The sequence below is a fragment of the Sitodiplosis mosellana genome, unplaced genomic scaffold, assembly GCF_009176505.1.
Source record: "Sitodiplosis mosellana isolate CC-2019 unplaced genomic scaffold, AAFC_SMos_1.0 Smas_scaffold_30, whole genome shotgun sequence".
Classification (NCBI taxonomy): domain Eukaryota; kingdom Metazoa; phylum Arthropoda; class Insecta; order Diptera; family Cecidomyiidae; genus Sitodiplosis; species Sitodiplosis mosellana.
The window spans coordinates 2,420,249-2,434,816 of NW_022595272.1; the positions used below are offsets into that span (position 1 = coordinate 2,420,249).

At 37.6% G+C, this 14,568-nt stretch overlaps 3 protein-coding genes across 4 annotated transcripts; 1 reads left to right on the top strand and 2 right to left on the bottom strand.

Moving 5' to 3' along the window:
* Positions 1-4,354: 4,354 nt before the first annotated feature.
* LOC129569362 (uncharacterized) lies at positions 4,355-7,027 on the bottom strand. 2 transcript variants are annotated; one of them, XM_055448137.1, is made up of 6 exons: positions 6,491-6,960; positions 6,156-6,304; positions 5,925-6,072; positions 5,325-5,834; positions 5,093-5,237; positions 4,355-4,991 (listed from the first exon to the last, which is right to left on the bottom strand). In XM_055448137.1, exons 1-6 carry the CDS (start codon positions 6,641-6,643, stop codon positions 4,975-4,977), a joined length of 1,122 nt encoding a protein of 373 aa, XP_055304112.1. In that variant the 5' UTR covers positions 6,644-6,960; the 3' UTR covers positions 4,355-4,974. The 2 variants fall into 2 exon arrangements, with proteins under 2 accessions (XP_055304112.1, XP_055304113.1); XM_055448138.1 differs by having other exon boundaries at positions 4,355-5,237; positions 6,491-7,027.
* A 178-nt stretch (positions 7,028-7,205) lies between these two features.
* Positions 7,206-11,968, bottom strand: LOC129569352 (DNA damage-binding protein 1). The gene is made up of 10 exons (XM_055448102.1): positions 11,663-11,968; positions 11,293-11,441; positions 10,953-11,215; positions 10,600-10,888; positions 10,359-10,512; positions 8,652-10,276; positions 8,345-8,564; positions 8,055-8,244; positions 7,577-7,976; positions 7,206-7,491 (listed from the first exon to the last, which is right to left on the bottom strand). The coding sequence occupies exons 1-10, from the start codon at positions 11,721-11,723 to the stop codon at positions 7,414-7,416; spliced, it is 3,429 nt and encodes a 1,142-aa protein (XP_055304077.1). The 5' UTR covers positions 11,724-11,968; the 3' UTR covers positions 7,206-7,413.
* Positions 11,969-12,160: 192 nt separating this feature from the next.
* LOC129569359 (uncharacterized) lies at positions 12,161-14,360 on the top strand. Its single transcript, XM_055448122.1, has 6 exons — positions 12,161-12,450; positions 12,557-12,942; positions 13,150-13,337; positions 13,406-13,553; positions 13,630-13,882; positions 14,031-14,360. Exons 1-5 carry the CDS (start codon positions 12,252-12,254, stop codon positions 13,852-13,854), a joined length of 1,146 nt encoding a protein of 381 aa, XP_055304097.1. The 5' UTR covers positions 12,161-12,251; the 3' UTR covers positions 13,855-13,882; positions 14,031-14,360.
* Positions 14,361-14,568: the final 208 nt, after the last annotated feature.

Below are 14,568 nucleotides of genomic sequence, written 5' to 3' on the forward strand. Positions count from 1 at the left end.
GCCCGAGCCAAATGCAACCGTACACCAGCGCACACAGTTGTTCTCTCTCGCCTTCTGTATGTCGTTTGTAATTGTATCGTTGTTGCCGTTCTGAAAATCGTTCGCCCAGTGGAAAATCAAGAAGCACGTTTCGTATGTACTCTATACACACAGCAATGCCGTCAGTTTGTGAGTTGATGGAATGCGTGCAACGTTTGCGTTCGGCTTTTGTATGTGTTACTCGGTTGAAAATGGGAAAACCACATGCCAGCTGTTCGGAGGATAGGCTTTTTACACATGTCTATTCACATTTCGTCATTTCCCCGTTGACTGACGGCTGCTCACTCATTAACCCGACTCTCTCCTATTTCAAACGCGTACATATAAAAATGCACTGTTTGATGTTTGCACTTTATGTTGTCTGATGGAATTCCGTTTGTTCTTTTTTTCTTCTCCTCCCTCTCTTTCTTCTTTCACTTCATTATTTCGCCGCAAATGTACACTTTTTTCAACATAAATTCAACGACAAGGTGGATACATGAAACAACCGCTTTTTGCTTTTTTTTCTCCACACAATTTGTTTTTTATCATCGTACATTTCAAAGGTTGCCAGTTTTTTTTTTTTTGCTATTTGGTTTGGCCTGTGAATAATTGGGGAGTTCCAAGCTGTTGCATCGTTGACACACCATACAGAAACTTGACTCCTTCTCCTCAAAAATGCTCTTTGTGAAACAATGTTTGGCAACGACAGTTTTTTTTTTGTATGCTTGCATCATTGGCAAACTAATGAGCAACATCACGTTATTAATATTATCATCTACATGTTTATTGTCAGTTGTTGCTTGCATTTTTGAATTTTTTTTTTTTTCACCAATGGCAGTTGGCAATAAATTATCGAATAACTATTCGATAAATTGATTAGCACATTCACGCTGATTTTTCATCACAATCATGAATAAACATAAACCATACGGATGTGAATTGCTCGTGGCGTACGGTGACGACAGCAAATAACTGTCAAAATGAGGAAAACGAATCACAATTTTTCTTGTTTTAAACGGAAAATAAACGCTGTTTCATCGATCTAATTGAAATTAAAACAGATTGGCAGATTGGCTCGTATTTTCCAATTTGTAAACAAATTTATGCAATCCGTTGGAGAAAAGAAAATGCTATCGTGAATTTTCGTTTGTGTTTACATTTTCTTCATTCGCTGAACATGTTGAATGGAATATTTTGAGCTGTTGAAAGACGATGGGGTTCCATTACATTGTGATGAATGAAAAATTCGATTTCATCGACGCCTGCCTGAACGCAAGTGCTCCAATTCACAGCGTTCAGGAAACGTGTAAATACGAAAAACATCCGTTTAATTTTGTTGGAAATTCACCGACAAACAAATGACCGTATGGCATACGGTGTATGCACAATCGTTGCATTGATGATTGTTTCAAATTGAATCGAATTAAACAAAATGTAAATTGAAGTCATTTAAAAAACAATTGCGAGAGAATGCTGTTCATACTTTTGTATGAGCCATTTAGAATTGTCCCAAAGGCATATTCAGTTCATTCGTTTGCTTATGATGGCTAATGAGTTTTGAGTTGATTTGATAAAAGTGAATTTATTAGTCAACATGAGCCAAGGACATTTTCTGATTGCGTACAACGAGCAGCAACGTTCATTTGGATATGAGTCACCAGAAGAATTTTTTCCCAAGAGAGGTTTCTGTCTGTCTCAACATCACACATGGCGCTGTGTGACAATTAATTTTGATACGAATCCACTAATTGCTGTCGAGCTATGTTTCTGTGTGTATCTCATCTGGATGGTAAATTGGAACGTCGCTGCAGAACAATGGTCTCATCGTTATTGTTGCAAAGAGAAAATGCTGTGTGTACGGTGTATACATGTGTGTGTGTGTGTGTGTGTGGGACAATTCTTTGGCAAAAATCTGTGTTCAATATGAACCTGTGAGGCTGAATTGCATATATCGATCATCAACATGACAAGCCGGCGACTAAATGTAAAGTGGCTTAAGGTTTTATTCCTTTAAAAGCCATCGTCAAAATTGCTGAATAATCATCATTCATGCTAGAGTTAGGCGTGCGCTATGTTTTTGAAAATAATTAAATTTAGAATGGAGTGACACAGTGTACGTTGTTCAGGGCACTTGAGAGGGAGCTAAGTGTGCATGTGATTCTAATTATTCGACGTTGTCCCAAACATATTGTGTATAGATGCAGCAGGCGAGCGTGTGTTTTCTTTTGAAATTTTCGAATGGTGGTGAGCGAATTCTGATACGTGAACATTTTTAAGCAACGTTTCTCTCCTTTTTTGTTATATTCTCCACATTGTTTCTATAAATGATGTGCTAAGTTCGAATGGGAATATGTAGCATCACGTACAACTCTTAACTCTCATCCCATTTTATGTTGCAAGTGGTTGTTGTGTCCGTAAGTAATTGTTATGTGAAATCGATTTTTATGTGGATGCGTTTTTTTGTTCCGTTTTTATTTGGTTCTGTTCAGTTGATGTCGAAACTCACCCAAAGTGTCGCAACATTTTTGGCACACAAAAATGAAACAATTTTACATCGATAAATTTGCTAATGGGCCAACATCATTTGTCCCTCAAACTCCCGGAACTTTTGCGTCAATGCATGCATTGAAGGGAGCAACGAGCGTTTGATGTCACCCATCGCGCACATAAAATAACATAAATTGCTAATGCTGACGCATCGTTTATCGCCTCTGCTGATCACTGTTGATTAAATATACTGTTGATAGTCTCGTAGCGCGCGCGCACACACATACACACACACAGAACGTAATGGCTGCAGCCAAAAAAGCCCTTGCACATTATCATGACAGCCAATAAACAATATCCATCGTATATTCCAAAAGTGTTTTCAAAAAGATACACATTTACTATGCACACAATACTCACATATAACTAATTACGAGTTGTCATAATAAAGCATTTTACAAAATAATGATCAACCCCGTCTCGTCACATTTACATTGGCTATATGCAAAAGACGGCTGACCACATACACACACGTACGCGCCAACACACACAGGCCCAGGCCCAGGCTCAACTCGAAATATTTCCAGAGTATGAGAATCCCTTGTGTGTGCTCAAAATTCATTTCACTAACTATACAACGAAATTAACAAAAGAAGACGACAGAAGACACGTTAATGTTATTAAAACCGTATTTTTGCTGTGGGGGGCCAAAACATACAATTGACTTCATCTAGTCGTTCTAGGAAATTCGGTTGGTGGTCAAGCTACTGTGTGTATGTGTGAATGAAATATCCATTTCGCATTTCACATCATCAAAAAGACATTTTCGACCAGAAACACTGGTTTTCAGTTTTTCTTCTATATGTTATACATACAGTTTCTGGCCACGATGAATGCGTTGTCCTGGTCAGTAGTACGCTTGCAAAAGACATTTCCTCTTAGCAATTCATCATAACCAAATTTCCGTGGTACGGGACAGAACCATAGTCACTGGCGTTGAATAAATAAAATACACTCCGATAGCAGAGATTGGCAGAGATAAATGATGCGAGCCAAGTGAAACCAGCGCCGAGCCATATGCACAAGCAGATTTGGGTCAATTTCACTTTTCCACTGTGGACATCCGCTTTTTTTGCAATACATTTTCGTATCATACTTCCTGTCCCAACGTCACACCATTTCCATGTTCTTAATAGCGCTTATTCATCATATGGACGTTGGCATACGTTGAAATTTTGATAAATAATATTCCTGGATCGACAGAGAGGAAAAAAAGCAACAAGAAATGAATTGTTCAATATGTCGCCTGGAGCAACAAGAGAGTGCTATTTTGATTGATATTTTCACCGTGTGTATATATTTCATATGTGTAACGTATGGTGTGTTCAATATGAATGTGGTTTGACCTATGCATCAATTTTCATTTCGGAAAAGTTGCATAATATAAACTGCGTTGGTAAACCATGCACTGTGGCATTTTAACATGAATATTGCGGTATGTTTACTATTTGCGGTGTTTAATCAAATTTATTGAAAGAGTAAACACGTTCATATAACGCTTAAGTTGTTATTCGAGTCGAATTATTCGACCAACGATTTTGCTTTAGATCCTTTTGTTTCAAAATGTTCGTCGGTTGCGAAAAAAAATGTCATTTGACTACGTTTCGACGTGAATCCATAATAAATTACTCTTTTAATGATGTTTAGAAATTACAACCTCTGATCGACCAAACAATCAGAAAAATTATTCCACACCATAATTTTCATAAACAATAAGCGAATTCATTTATCCGGAATATTCATGTGGCATTCTGTTTCTCCTGGGAAAGAAAGAAAAAACAATACATAGAAAAAAAAAACGAAATTTTCCTGGTTTATTCTCATTTCATTTTGAGTAGTACATAGCAATGTGTAGTTTGTATGTCTGTACGACATAGTACATACCAAAAAAAAAAGACAATCACATAATTATGTGTTCGCGTGGAAAAACCCTAGAAAAAAGTTCGTTTCTAAAAATGACATATTAAACAATGCACAAACATATTTTGCCTTGTTGATTCGGTGCTTTCATTTGTGTTATTCTCTTGGGAATTGTTTTAACAAAAAAACAGCAACCACACATACGTACACGCACCGCTTATACGTACACATAAACATACGCCAATTCGAGTTGGCCAATTTAATGAGCATAATTTTCGTCGTAATTCTATTGACTATATGTTTGAAATTGACATGTCAGAGTTACTCAACAATATTTCGCTTAATGTTTTAAAAAAAAAAATCAACCTTGGGATGCAGAGCATTAGAGGCACAAGAACCGTATTGGTATTATTACGTTGAGTTAAACTTAAATTTAGAACTGCATTAAGAATTCCATGGGGAAATATTAAATCGGTTTTGTTCCTTCAAGATTTCATTGTTTTCTTTTTTTTTCACTTAGTATTTTAGTCTTTCGTCATGGATGAGTCAAAGTATCAGGCAAACTGCTTACAAACAAAAGGCAGAGCATAAGTATGACTATTATCACAAATAAATTTGCAGAGATTCGTCAAAGAAAATTGATAGTATAATAATTAGGCTTTACGCGATTTTGAGCGCGGCACGAAGCCTTTCAGAGATTTAATGGTCATGGTACGGTTAAAATGTCGTTGCGACGTTTTTAAATCGACCGGTTCGGGTGTGCACGAAAACTCATTTGTCGTCACGATGATGCCCAGTACGCTTATCACCTGAGGAATACACGAAGACAATAGATTTAGTATGAAGAAAATAAAAACGTGTAATCGATTATGTACATAAATGAATTGATGCCTCACCAGCAGACAAATGATAGCGATTGTGTAGAACTGAATGTAAGATGGAGTGGTTTTTTCCATATCTCGAATCGCCTGCATGATTGGTTCATGGTCTGGATTCAACTCGAGCGCTTGTTTAAAATAGAGAATCGATTGCTGGAACAGTCCATATGAGCGATAGATTTCACCCAGTGTGAAAAATGAACGCCACGCATTTCGATTAATCGCTTGGGCTTCTAGCGATCGTCTAACTAAAAATATTGCGTCGTCTAAATATTGTAGTGAGAACAAAACTCTCGCTAAATCATGCAGCACATCTGCATTCGACGGATCCATAATCAGTGCACTTCGAAAGCAATCAATCGATTTGCCAGCATTCCCCTTGATTCGCCAGAAATTGCCGATCTGATGGAATAGTTTTGTGTTCCATGGTTTGTCACGTTTTGCTTTCTTCAATCGCTTCTCCAGCGTGTCAACGTCAAATGTTTTCATATTTCGATGATCTTTGGATTTTAAAAATACAGACGCCGCCTATAAATAGACACATGTTTGGTATTCATTGAGATGCAGTTATTTCTTATTTCGTGTTTACACCGAGGTTTACACACATATCTAACATACCTCTGCATCTGGAACTAACGGATGACTGTATCGCAGCGATATTCCAATCAGATCATCATAGAATGAAAAACTAACGGGACGGCCGCAGTCTAAGTTAATTTCGGATACGGATCGCTTTTGACTCGCATTATGCATCGGCTGATAAGCACTATAAATAGTTTTATTTTATGAGAATTGAGAAGAATATGGTTGTGGTGATTATATATCAGAGCAAAGCCACAAAGCACTTACTTGTATGCTCTGTGTGTATATAAATAATCGGCTGTACATGTTCTGTCGACATCTTTCTCCCAATTATCAGTGCTTTTCATTCCACTGGCCGATGCGATTATTGAGAAAATGGCATCGTTCTCATAAATCTCACGTATTTCCTTGGCCAACTGGAAACGGTAAAATCGATACATTTTTAATGAGCAAATATCTAATAGGCGATGATGTGGCTCGTGTACACCAAATCATGGTTCGTGTACACCAAAACGTATACGAGCGAGTGAACGCACACACCAAAACCAAGCATAATTCGTATGATACTATTGTACGGCATATCCGCGCGCACGGACACTTACGTGTTGATGACTATCGCTGTAGCTAACAATTTTTCCACTTTTATCATTTAATTTCCACAAAATTGACGATTTTGAATTCAAACCAATGATTTGATTGCATAAAATATACACAATCGTCAACAACTGTATAACATTCTCAAAATAGTGATGCATTACTCTTTGTTTCTTTTACTCGCTCTAGAGAGAGAGTTGTATCGTGTATCAAAAATAAACTCAAAACAATAGCACTGATTCAATTCACACTATCTATCTATACGGTCACACACTGTGTGTGCATTTGTTTAGCAATGAAAAGTGATTTCTGAACGATTTGTAAGTTTACACAACATTTGTTATTGGTTTCTGTCTGACAGGCAAAAAAGGATAATAAATTTGTATTATGGGCTAACGTCAACTGATTCTGTTTCGTTTTAACTCTTTTACTGTTATTCCTTAGCGCTAGTCAGTGTGACATACGAGTGAATGAGACAAACTGATACGCGTGTTGTGAGCACACATGAGAAGAATATTTCGGTGAGTAAAACACCGTATGGAACTGTCACTTTATTTCGAACTCAATTGACACACACACGAATTCATGTTCGAAAAAACGAATTTGGCGCTCAACGCAGTCAATTGAAATGAAAACATATGTCGAAATGTGAATACGGTATAGTACTAAAGGGAAAAAATGTTTTTTTTTTTTCGTTTCAACAGAAAAAAAAGATGCAAAATGTTTGTTTTCCAAATTTTGTATATTTTTTATTTCAAACAAAATTGGGCACTGGAAAAAAAATGAACCTCAGTTAAAGTAATATACTAAATAGTAACCGTCTGAAAAGTTTTGGTACAGACTAACGCAAGTATTCATTAATATAAAACACAATTAGAAGCTATTGAAAGCAAAATGTACGACAAATTGTTGTACAGAAAAAGAACGGCATTTAATGGATCCGCGTTAGATCCTCAACTATTTTTATGACATCGTCCACTGTTGCCTCTTTCAATCCATTTGAATCGGTCTGCAATGAGAAATTGGTATGAAATTTGGAAAAATTCCACAGATTTCAATTCTGTGAATAAGTCTGAAGCTATTTATAAACTCACAATTTCCAAGCCAGATATCGTTTCAGTCATTTTTTCTCGGTTCAAATCCAAAAAGCTTTCAACCAAATCGCCATCAATGAATCCTTCACATGGTTCTTGTTTCATGTCCGTGTAGTAGCTACGATAGAATGAGTGTTCAATTTTGCCGACACTTTTGATGGTTTGCGTTAGCCGTGATTCAAGCGATCGCAAAAATTCGTAGAAATCGGCTGGTATTTGTGTGACTAAACCTATCGCACCGCTCACTGTTCCATATAGAATACAGCCCTGCGTTGGTGTGGTTTTTTCACCAACATTTTGCATGACTAATGATCCATGACGGAACACATTCACCATATCGCCTAAATGATAATGGGCCACTTCGGGCATCTGTTGACGCTCCTCATCCGTTGTCGCAGCACTGCAAAGAAATCAACATTTGTCAAATACAGAAACTGACTCAAATAGCATTGAATTGTAATGCTATCAGTGCATTTACCTATCTTTTTGGCAAACGATCAAATTCAGTTCATTTTCCGCTCCCAAAAATGTTTCATCGTCGATTATTTCAACGGCTGTCATCCATTTTGGTTCATAATCGCGAGAGATTTCTTCGAAACTACCTTCCATTTGTTTATGTTGCAATAGCGTTATCGACCTCATTAAATCACCAACCAAAATGAAGTCACCTGAATAGAAGCAATTCACAAGAAAATAATTAAATCAATTCAAAAGAATCGTTTGTTTCTCTATTGCGAGTGCCAAGGTATTATTCCAAGTGTATTTTACCTTTCGTTTTAACGTATAAAGCGATAATATTGTTGAAGTGGCTGCACTCCAATCGAAGATCCTTGTCGCTTGTCCATTCGAATAAACGAACTGTACTGTTGATGCTGGCCAAAACTTTTCCATTAAATTCAACCAGCGAGTAAACTGCACCTTTTACCTCCTTGTCACTAACTTGAGTAAGTTTACTGTCCGCATAATGATAAACGATGATACGACCACACTATAAATCAGATTGAAATGAGAGTAATGAGTTGTAGTGATACTTCGAAAATAAACTGTTCGAGAGATAATCTATTCATATCCATACCTTTGGTTCTGTTTCATCGGGATTGACCAGGGCAGTGCCGACGACAAAATAAGTGTTTGGATCTTCTCCCAAACGGGCCGATATAATTGATAAGACATATTCGGTTTGCATAAAGTGATGTGCATGCAATACTTCAAATGTGTTTTGATCGATGATGAGCAGATTGTAAATTTCCACCTCGTGTCCAAATTCATTGTTGACATTCGATAGACCGGCGCCCGGTTTCAGTAGTGTCATATTGCTCGACGTCGTAATATTTTGTGTTTGAGTTGATGCACTGGGACGTGACGGTGTCAAACCGGATCCATCTTGAATGTCAGTTCGTGATGTGATTACGCCAAATGTTTGTGAGCTCTCTTGGTAGGCGATGCGTCGCGGTGATTCACCCAACGCAACGGTTCGAATGTGTAGTTTCTGAATTTCATCGATTGTGCCCAGAATCACCGAGTTTTTCGTTGCCAATGCCAAACTGTCTGGGTATGCTTGTGCGTTCAACGAGCACATGTGATTCACCTCTTTCAAGTTTACATTTGAGAAAACTAATTTATGATTTGATGAGTAGATAACCGTCGGTCGATCGGAGCAGGCGAATACATTTGTTGTGGACAGTGATCGGAAGGTTTTCAAAATGGTCGGCTGTGTGCCGAGTGTGACTTTTTTCTTATCTTTCAATGTAGCTTCTGTTGCATTGAGTGTGAAATAGTACATGGAACCATCGCCCAAAGCGCATAACAGATAATTGATGCCCTCGAAATTAGTCATTAAAATTGATCGCGGTATCATTTCACCGCCCAATTTCTCGTTATTCAAAATTTCCAGTGTTGGCACTTTCAAAATGGTGACAGAAATATCTGTCCATAGACCGACTGCAACGAAGTTGGCCTTATCCGATTTCGGATCCAACAGTGATATGTCTAAGCATGCCACTTCATGAGGTAATGTCGTGTGAGATCGCTGAATCAGTTCACCATCCATAATTTCAATGTAGTAAACGTCACAGGCCGAAGCACAAACCAATTGAGAACTGTTGCAGGCCACAACACTGATGCGACCATCGTCACTTGGCTTCCATTCATTCACCAATGTGCCGGATTGTGTTTGAATCAATCGGGCCGACGATGAAGTTATTTGAATGATTTGATTGTGATCGACATTTCCACAGTAGAATGTTTGGCGATCGCTCAAAAATCCACTGACTTCCGTCTCTTCAACTTCTTCATTTGTCAATGTGAGGATACGAGTGTGGCCAACAAATGCCAATACCAATGTATTGTCAAACAGGGTATCTTCGATGCCGAGCTTCAATGCCCACATTCCCTTGATACCCGGCAAATCAATGCATGCATGCTCTTGTATGCCAATTCCATTGCGAATTATTCGCAATGAACCTTCTTTGAACGAGCCAGAGCACGTGATCATTTGCCCTTGGCCCTGTCGCTCCAAATCAACGACACAAATATCCAGAATTGGGCCAAGATTTGTGAACGTTTCCATTGGAATCACGTACGATCCATTCTCATTGACTGTTGTGCTTAGCTTCACCAGTTGTGAGTCACCGTGACGAGATCCAATGAACAATACACCGTTGTCTAAGTACGTGATACACTCAGGAATGGATATTTCACCTGAAACCCAGAATATTCTTATTAGATTAGTGTTTTACTTCTATTTCATCACTAAAATAAAATGATGAATTGGCAGACAAACCAAGCAGTTCCACTTTTAAATCTTTCACAACGAGTTCTCCCTTTGAGTTTTCCTCGCTCTCCAAGAACAGCATAAACAGATTGCCAGTCATATTTCCCAATAGATAACGAAAACCATGACTGTCAACACGTGCATAGCAGTTTATAGAACTTTGCTGTAATTTTTGGAAAAATTTGGATTTGAATTTATTCAGATTTACACGATTAATTCCATTTTTTCATGCCAATTGAATGATGCAAACCTTTATGATCGGTGGTGCAACTGCAACATAGCTACTGCCATCGTGGTAAACAACCGACTCTTGTCCAATGACAATGGCACCGCCAAGTGGAGACGGCACTGGGATCAACATTGTTGCCTCTGTTTCGACATTGTCTTGCTTCCAGGCAACTTTCATGAATTCTTTGTCGCGCAAATTGATCTCATGTGTTTTAATGTGACGTCCGTTTATGTCTTGATGTATAACAATCAATGTGGGATTCGAGCATCCGTATAAAAATTCAACATCTTGCACAGACAATTCTTCCATCCTAAAAATGAAACCGGTCATCAGTGAATATGTCAATTGAAAAGATAAACTAAATTGTTGTTTACCTCAAACTGGTTGCTTTGAGTTCGTTTGTGTCTTTGTCTAATGGAATAATTTTGAAGAGACCCTCATACAGACGCAGTCCAATAACACGTGCTTTTGGATCGATGACGGCTAAAATGCCGGTTTCAGCTTTCTTGCCAACTCGGTCGGCCACATTACCATGTGCTTTGGTTACGATATCAATATCATCACCGTTTGACTGACATTCCAATATCATGGCATTGTAGCGCTGCGTTAGTACGAACAGACGATCCCTTTTCTCACCCTAAAAAATTATGAATAAATTAATATTTTCACATTTAAACGAAACAAACACATTTCAACTCATCACGGGGCACTTACAGCTGGTCGAAAATGTTTCAAAACAGCAATTTTACCGTACACGCCAACCTCTTTCAATGGTCTCAAACCTTCTGGCGTCACCAAATATATTTCAAGGCGCGAATTTTTCGCCACTATTAAATTTAAATCTTCTGATGACGTGAAATTGCCTGAAACACAACAGAATTTTTTTTATTTAAAATGCACCAAAAATAGAACAGTTTCATTGTAACATTAATAATAACACAAAAAAAATACTTGAACATAACCTATATAACTATATGAGCGTATATAACAGACGGACCGAAAAAAAAATGAATACAGGGTCTTTGGCTATGTTTTATTTTTTTTGTCCACACTGAATTTTATTCTACGCATTGAAAATATTCACCTGTAACACACGCAGTAACTGCGGTTGGTTTTTGTGCTGTCACAATATAATTGTGCGACATTTTTTTTTTTATTTTACGACTTTCTGTGAACAATTCCAACAAATTTGATGGGAATATTGATGTTTTCTTGAGATAAACCACAACATGAAAAATTGGCAACAAAATCCGCCTGTCGAACTATACGCTTTTATTTAGCTGTGTTTCTTCTTCTTTTTCTTCATTACTTCACTTCGTCAGACGTTCTGACAGTTCGCAGTTCGAAAAGCCGCAACATTTCGATTCTGTTCGAATGTGACAACCCTGCGCGCGCTCATCCGAACATTCGTATTTTGCATACATCGTAGTGCATTGTGCTGATTTTGGATTTTTGCCGTTAGTTTAACTAAGGATTCCGCACTGTGAACATCGATCGAACCAGATCGAATTGCACACACTTGTCGATTCATGTGCCATTTTGTTTTTGCACGTCCAGTAAAAAACGTAGTCAAAACAAATCACACCACAATTGATATTGGTGCACAAGTCAGAGAAAGACGATAAATCAAGCGAAAGAATTGAATTTGAACGAATACTCGCAGAAGAAGTACAATGGATTTGCCGAAAAATTTGCAAATTCCACATTCGGTTGAAGAATGTATTTATCTAATGCGTTCGTACATTTACATCGACAAGTACACTTGTGAGGTGCACATTCGCGAAATCACGCCGTCACTTGTGCCTGGTTTCATTTTGGGTATCTGCGCTCAAATACCATTTTTGTATAGCTATGTCAAACCGTACATTAAAGGTAATAGTGACTTTATTGTGCACAATTTTTCGCCACATTTTGATTTCTTTGATTGTTTTTCAACACTTTTTTTTTCTACAACAAATTTCATAATTTTGTTTCAAAGATGTAATGCGAGGACATGTCTACGAAGTTGCAATCAGCGATCAATACAAACAAGAAATGGTTCGCAACGAATTTGTCAACGCACAACTGTTATACTACAATTACACGCCGGCTGATTGTGACTATGTGCTGTCTGTCATTTTGAATGCCGTGGTTCGATCGACATTCGGTCATGTGAACGCCAATTTTCTGTCACAGATGGAAGAGAGTTCACAGCACATTTCACAAATGGCCAACATTTTTCCAATGGCATTCTATTTCCCGCAAACATTCCGTCACATAATGAGAACTACATTGATCTCAACGCCCGAGCTTCGCATACGTATGATGTCGCTGTTGTGTCAAAACCATTTTTATCAGAAAAATTCCGTTTGGTCTTTGGTTAAGGTATTCGAATTCGACTGATTGTTCATTAAATGTGCAATAATTGGCAGATAAAAGTGATGCAAATCTCTGATTTTATTTAATTTTATTGTTTCACCACCAAACTCTGACTAAATATAGTAATGTTCAACCGTTCTAATCAAATCTTCTGAACAATTAGTAATATTTCAACACATTTACTGTATTTTCAACGCATTGTGTCAATTCCAGCGCTACATTTGGATTCAAGTGCGTAATTTCCACATGGGTACGTTCATGGCAATCGGTGATTGGTATGAAGCACGTGAGAAAACGCTCGCACATGTTGATGCCGAAATCGTTGATGAGATGAAGCGGTATGAAATTGTTATGGCCCAGATGAAAGCAATTGCTCACGAGCAAGGTTACAACTTGGGCACGTAAGTGACACATTGTCAATAGCAATTGGTCATGCACTATTTTCATCAGGATTTTTTTTTTGCTTTAGATTTCGTATTTTGAATCCGAAGTCGGATCTTCCGTATTTACGTCAATTCCCCAATTCCGCCTACTGTGCCATTGAATGGAAGAAAAAGATCAACAGTGGCTGGAAACACTATCACTATGATTTGGATCGCTTTGGTATCGATACGCAGGTATGCTTGTAGCTTCAGCAAAATATGTTCATGAAACAGGACAATGCGTTGATAGCAAAATATCATGTTATTTCAGAGTTTGGATAGAATGATGTCGATCCCAGTGAAGTTTACTTTGAAACGTCGATTGAACGATGAAGAAATTGAGACAATCTCCGCGAAACGTTTCAAAGTTCTGGAAACGGTTTTCACAGCCGCCGACGACGACGACGATGCTGACAACCAAAATGACGAAGAGATTGAAAACGAAACGGAAGCAGAAAACATGCCGAAAAATGAAAACGTTTCACAAGAAGTATGAAACATAAACAATCTTATTATAGAAATGGGTGAGTAAGCCCTCAAATCTTGAACAAATGAACACTTTATGTGCTCAACAATGATTTTCATTCATTTAAATCAACAAACATATGGATGAATCCACATTTGTAAACAGTTTTATTTATATCGGATGTTTATTTTCGTTTGTTTTTCCAGATTGACCCATGAAAAAAATATCTAACATAAACAAATGACCACGTGATAAACGATTCTAATCTGAATAATCATTCCATGACATGTACTTAACTTTAATTCATTGACTCAAAGTCTTCAACTCTCAAAGCGAAACTCCAAGTGGACTGATATCTTAAATGCAACTTTACCTCTTTTCATAAAAAAATAAAAGCTATTATTCCATAAAAATGTTCTAATCATATGCGAGTCATCAGTATAGATCAAACAGATTTTTTTTTAGTTAAAATCAAAGGAACTTATTGTTCTTTTCCATTATTTTTTATAAATAAATACATAGTTATTCCTATTGAATGTTGTGATTATTGTTGTTCTGTCAAAAATACACTTGTCCCATGGACCATTTCCAAAAGTCAGCTGAATCGAATGGAATTGTTGTTGTAGAGCATTACAAAACGTGCTGTCAATAAACAGCGAATCAATGCTTCAATGTAGTCTTCAGCTACCGACATTTGCACATTGGCCACTATCATCTACATAGATAGATGCGATTTCGATTATT

What these genes read in the sequence shown, in the direction of transcription:
- LOC129569362 (XM_055448137.1), bottom strand. Translation starts at nt 6,643, where the DNA reads ATGCATCACTATTTTGAGAATGTTATACAGTTGTTGACGATTGTGTAT. An exon ending in TATACACACAGAGCATACAA is followed by an intron (nt 6,073 to 6,155) that starts GTAAGTGCTTTG and finishes AACTATTTATAG; the next exon opens with TGCTTATCAGCCGATGCATA. An exon ending in CGTTAGTTCCAGATGCAGAG is followed by an intron (nt 5,835 to 5,924) that starts GTATGTTAGATA and finishes GTCTATTTATAG; the next exon opens with GCGGCGTCTGTATTTTTAAA.
- LOC129569352 (XM_055448102.1), bottom strand. Translation starts at nt 11,723, where the DNA reads ATGTCGCACAATTATATTGTGACAGCACAAAAACCAACCGCAGTTACT. An exon ending in TTTAAAAGTGGAACTGCTTG is followed by an intron (nt 10,277 to 10,358) that starts GTTTGTCTGCCA and finishes TCTGGGTTTCAG; the next exon opens with GTGAAATATCCATTCCTGAG. An exon ending in CCGATGAAACAGAACCAAAG is followed by an intron (nt 8,565 to 8,651) that starts GTATGGATATGA and finishes TCTGATTTATAG; the next exon opens with TGTGGTCGTATCATCGTTTA.
- LOC129569359 (XM_055448122.1), top strand. Translation starts at nt 12,252, where the DNA reads ATGGATTTGCCGAAAAATTTGCAAATTCCACATTCGGTTGAAGAATGT. An exon ending in TGTCAAACCGTACATTAAAG is followed by an intron (nt 12,451 to 12,556) that starts GTAATAGTGACT and finishes TTTGTTTCAAAG; the next exon opens with ATGTAATGCGAGGACATGTC. An exon ending in CCGTTTGGTCTTTGGTTAAG is followed by an intron (nt 12,943 to 13,149) that starts GTATTCGAATTC and finishes TGTCAATTCCAG; the next exon opens with CGCTACATTTGGATTCAAGT.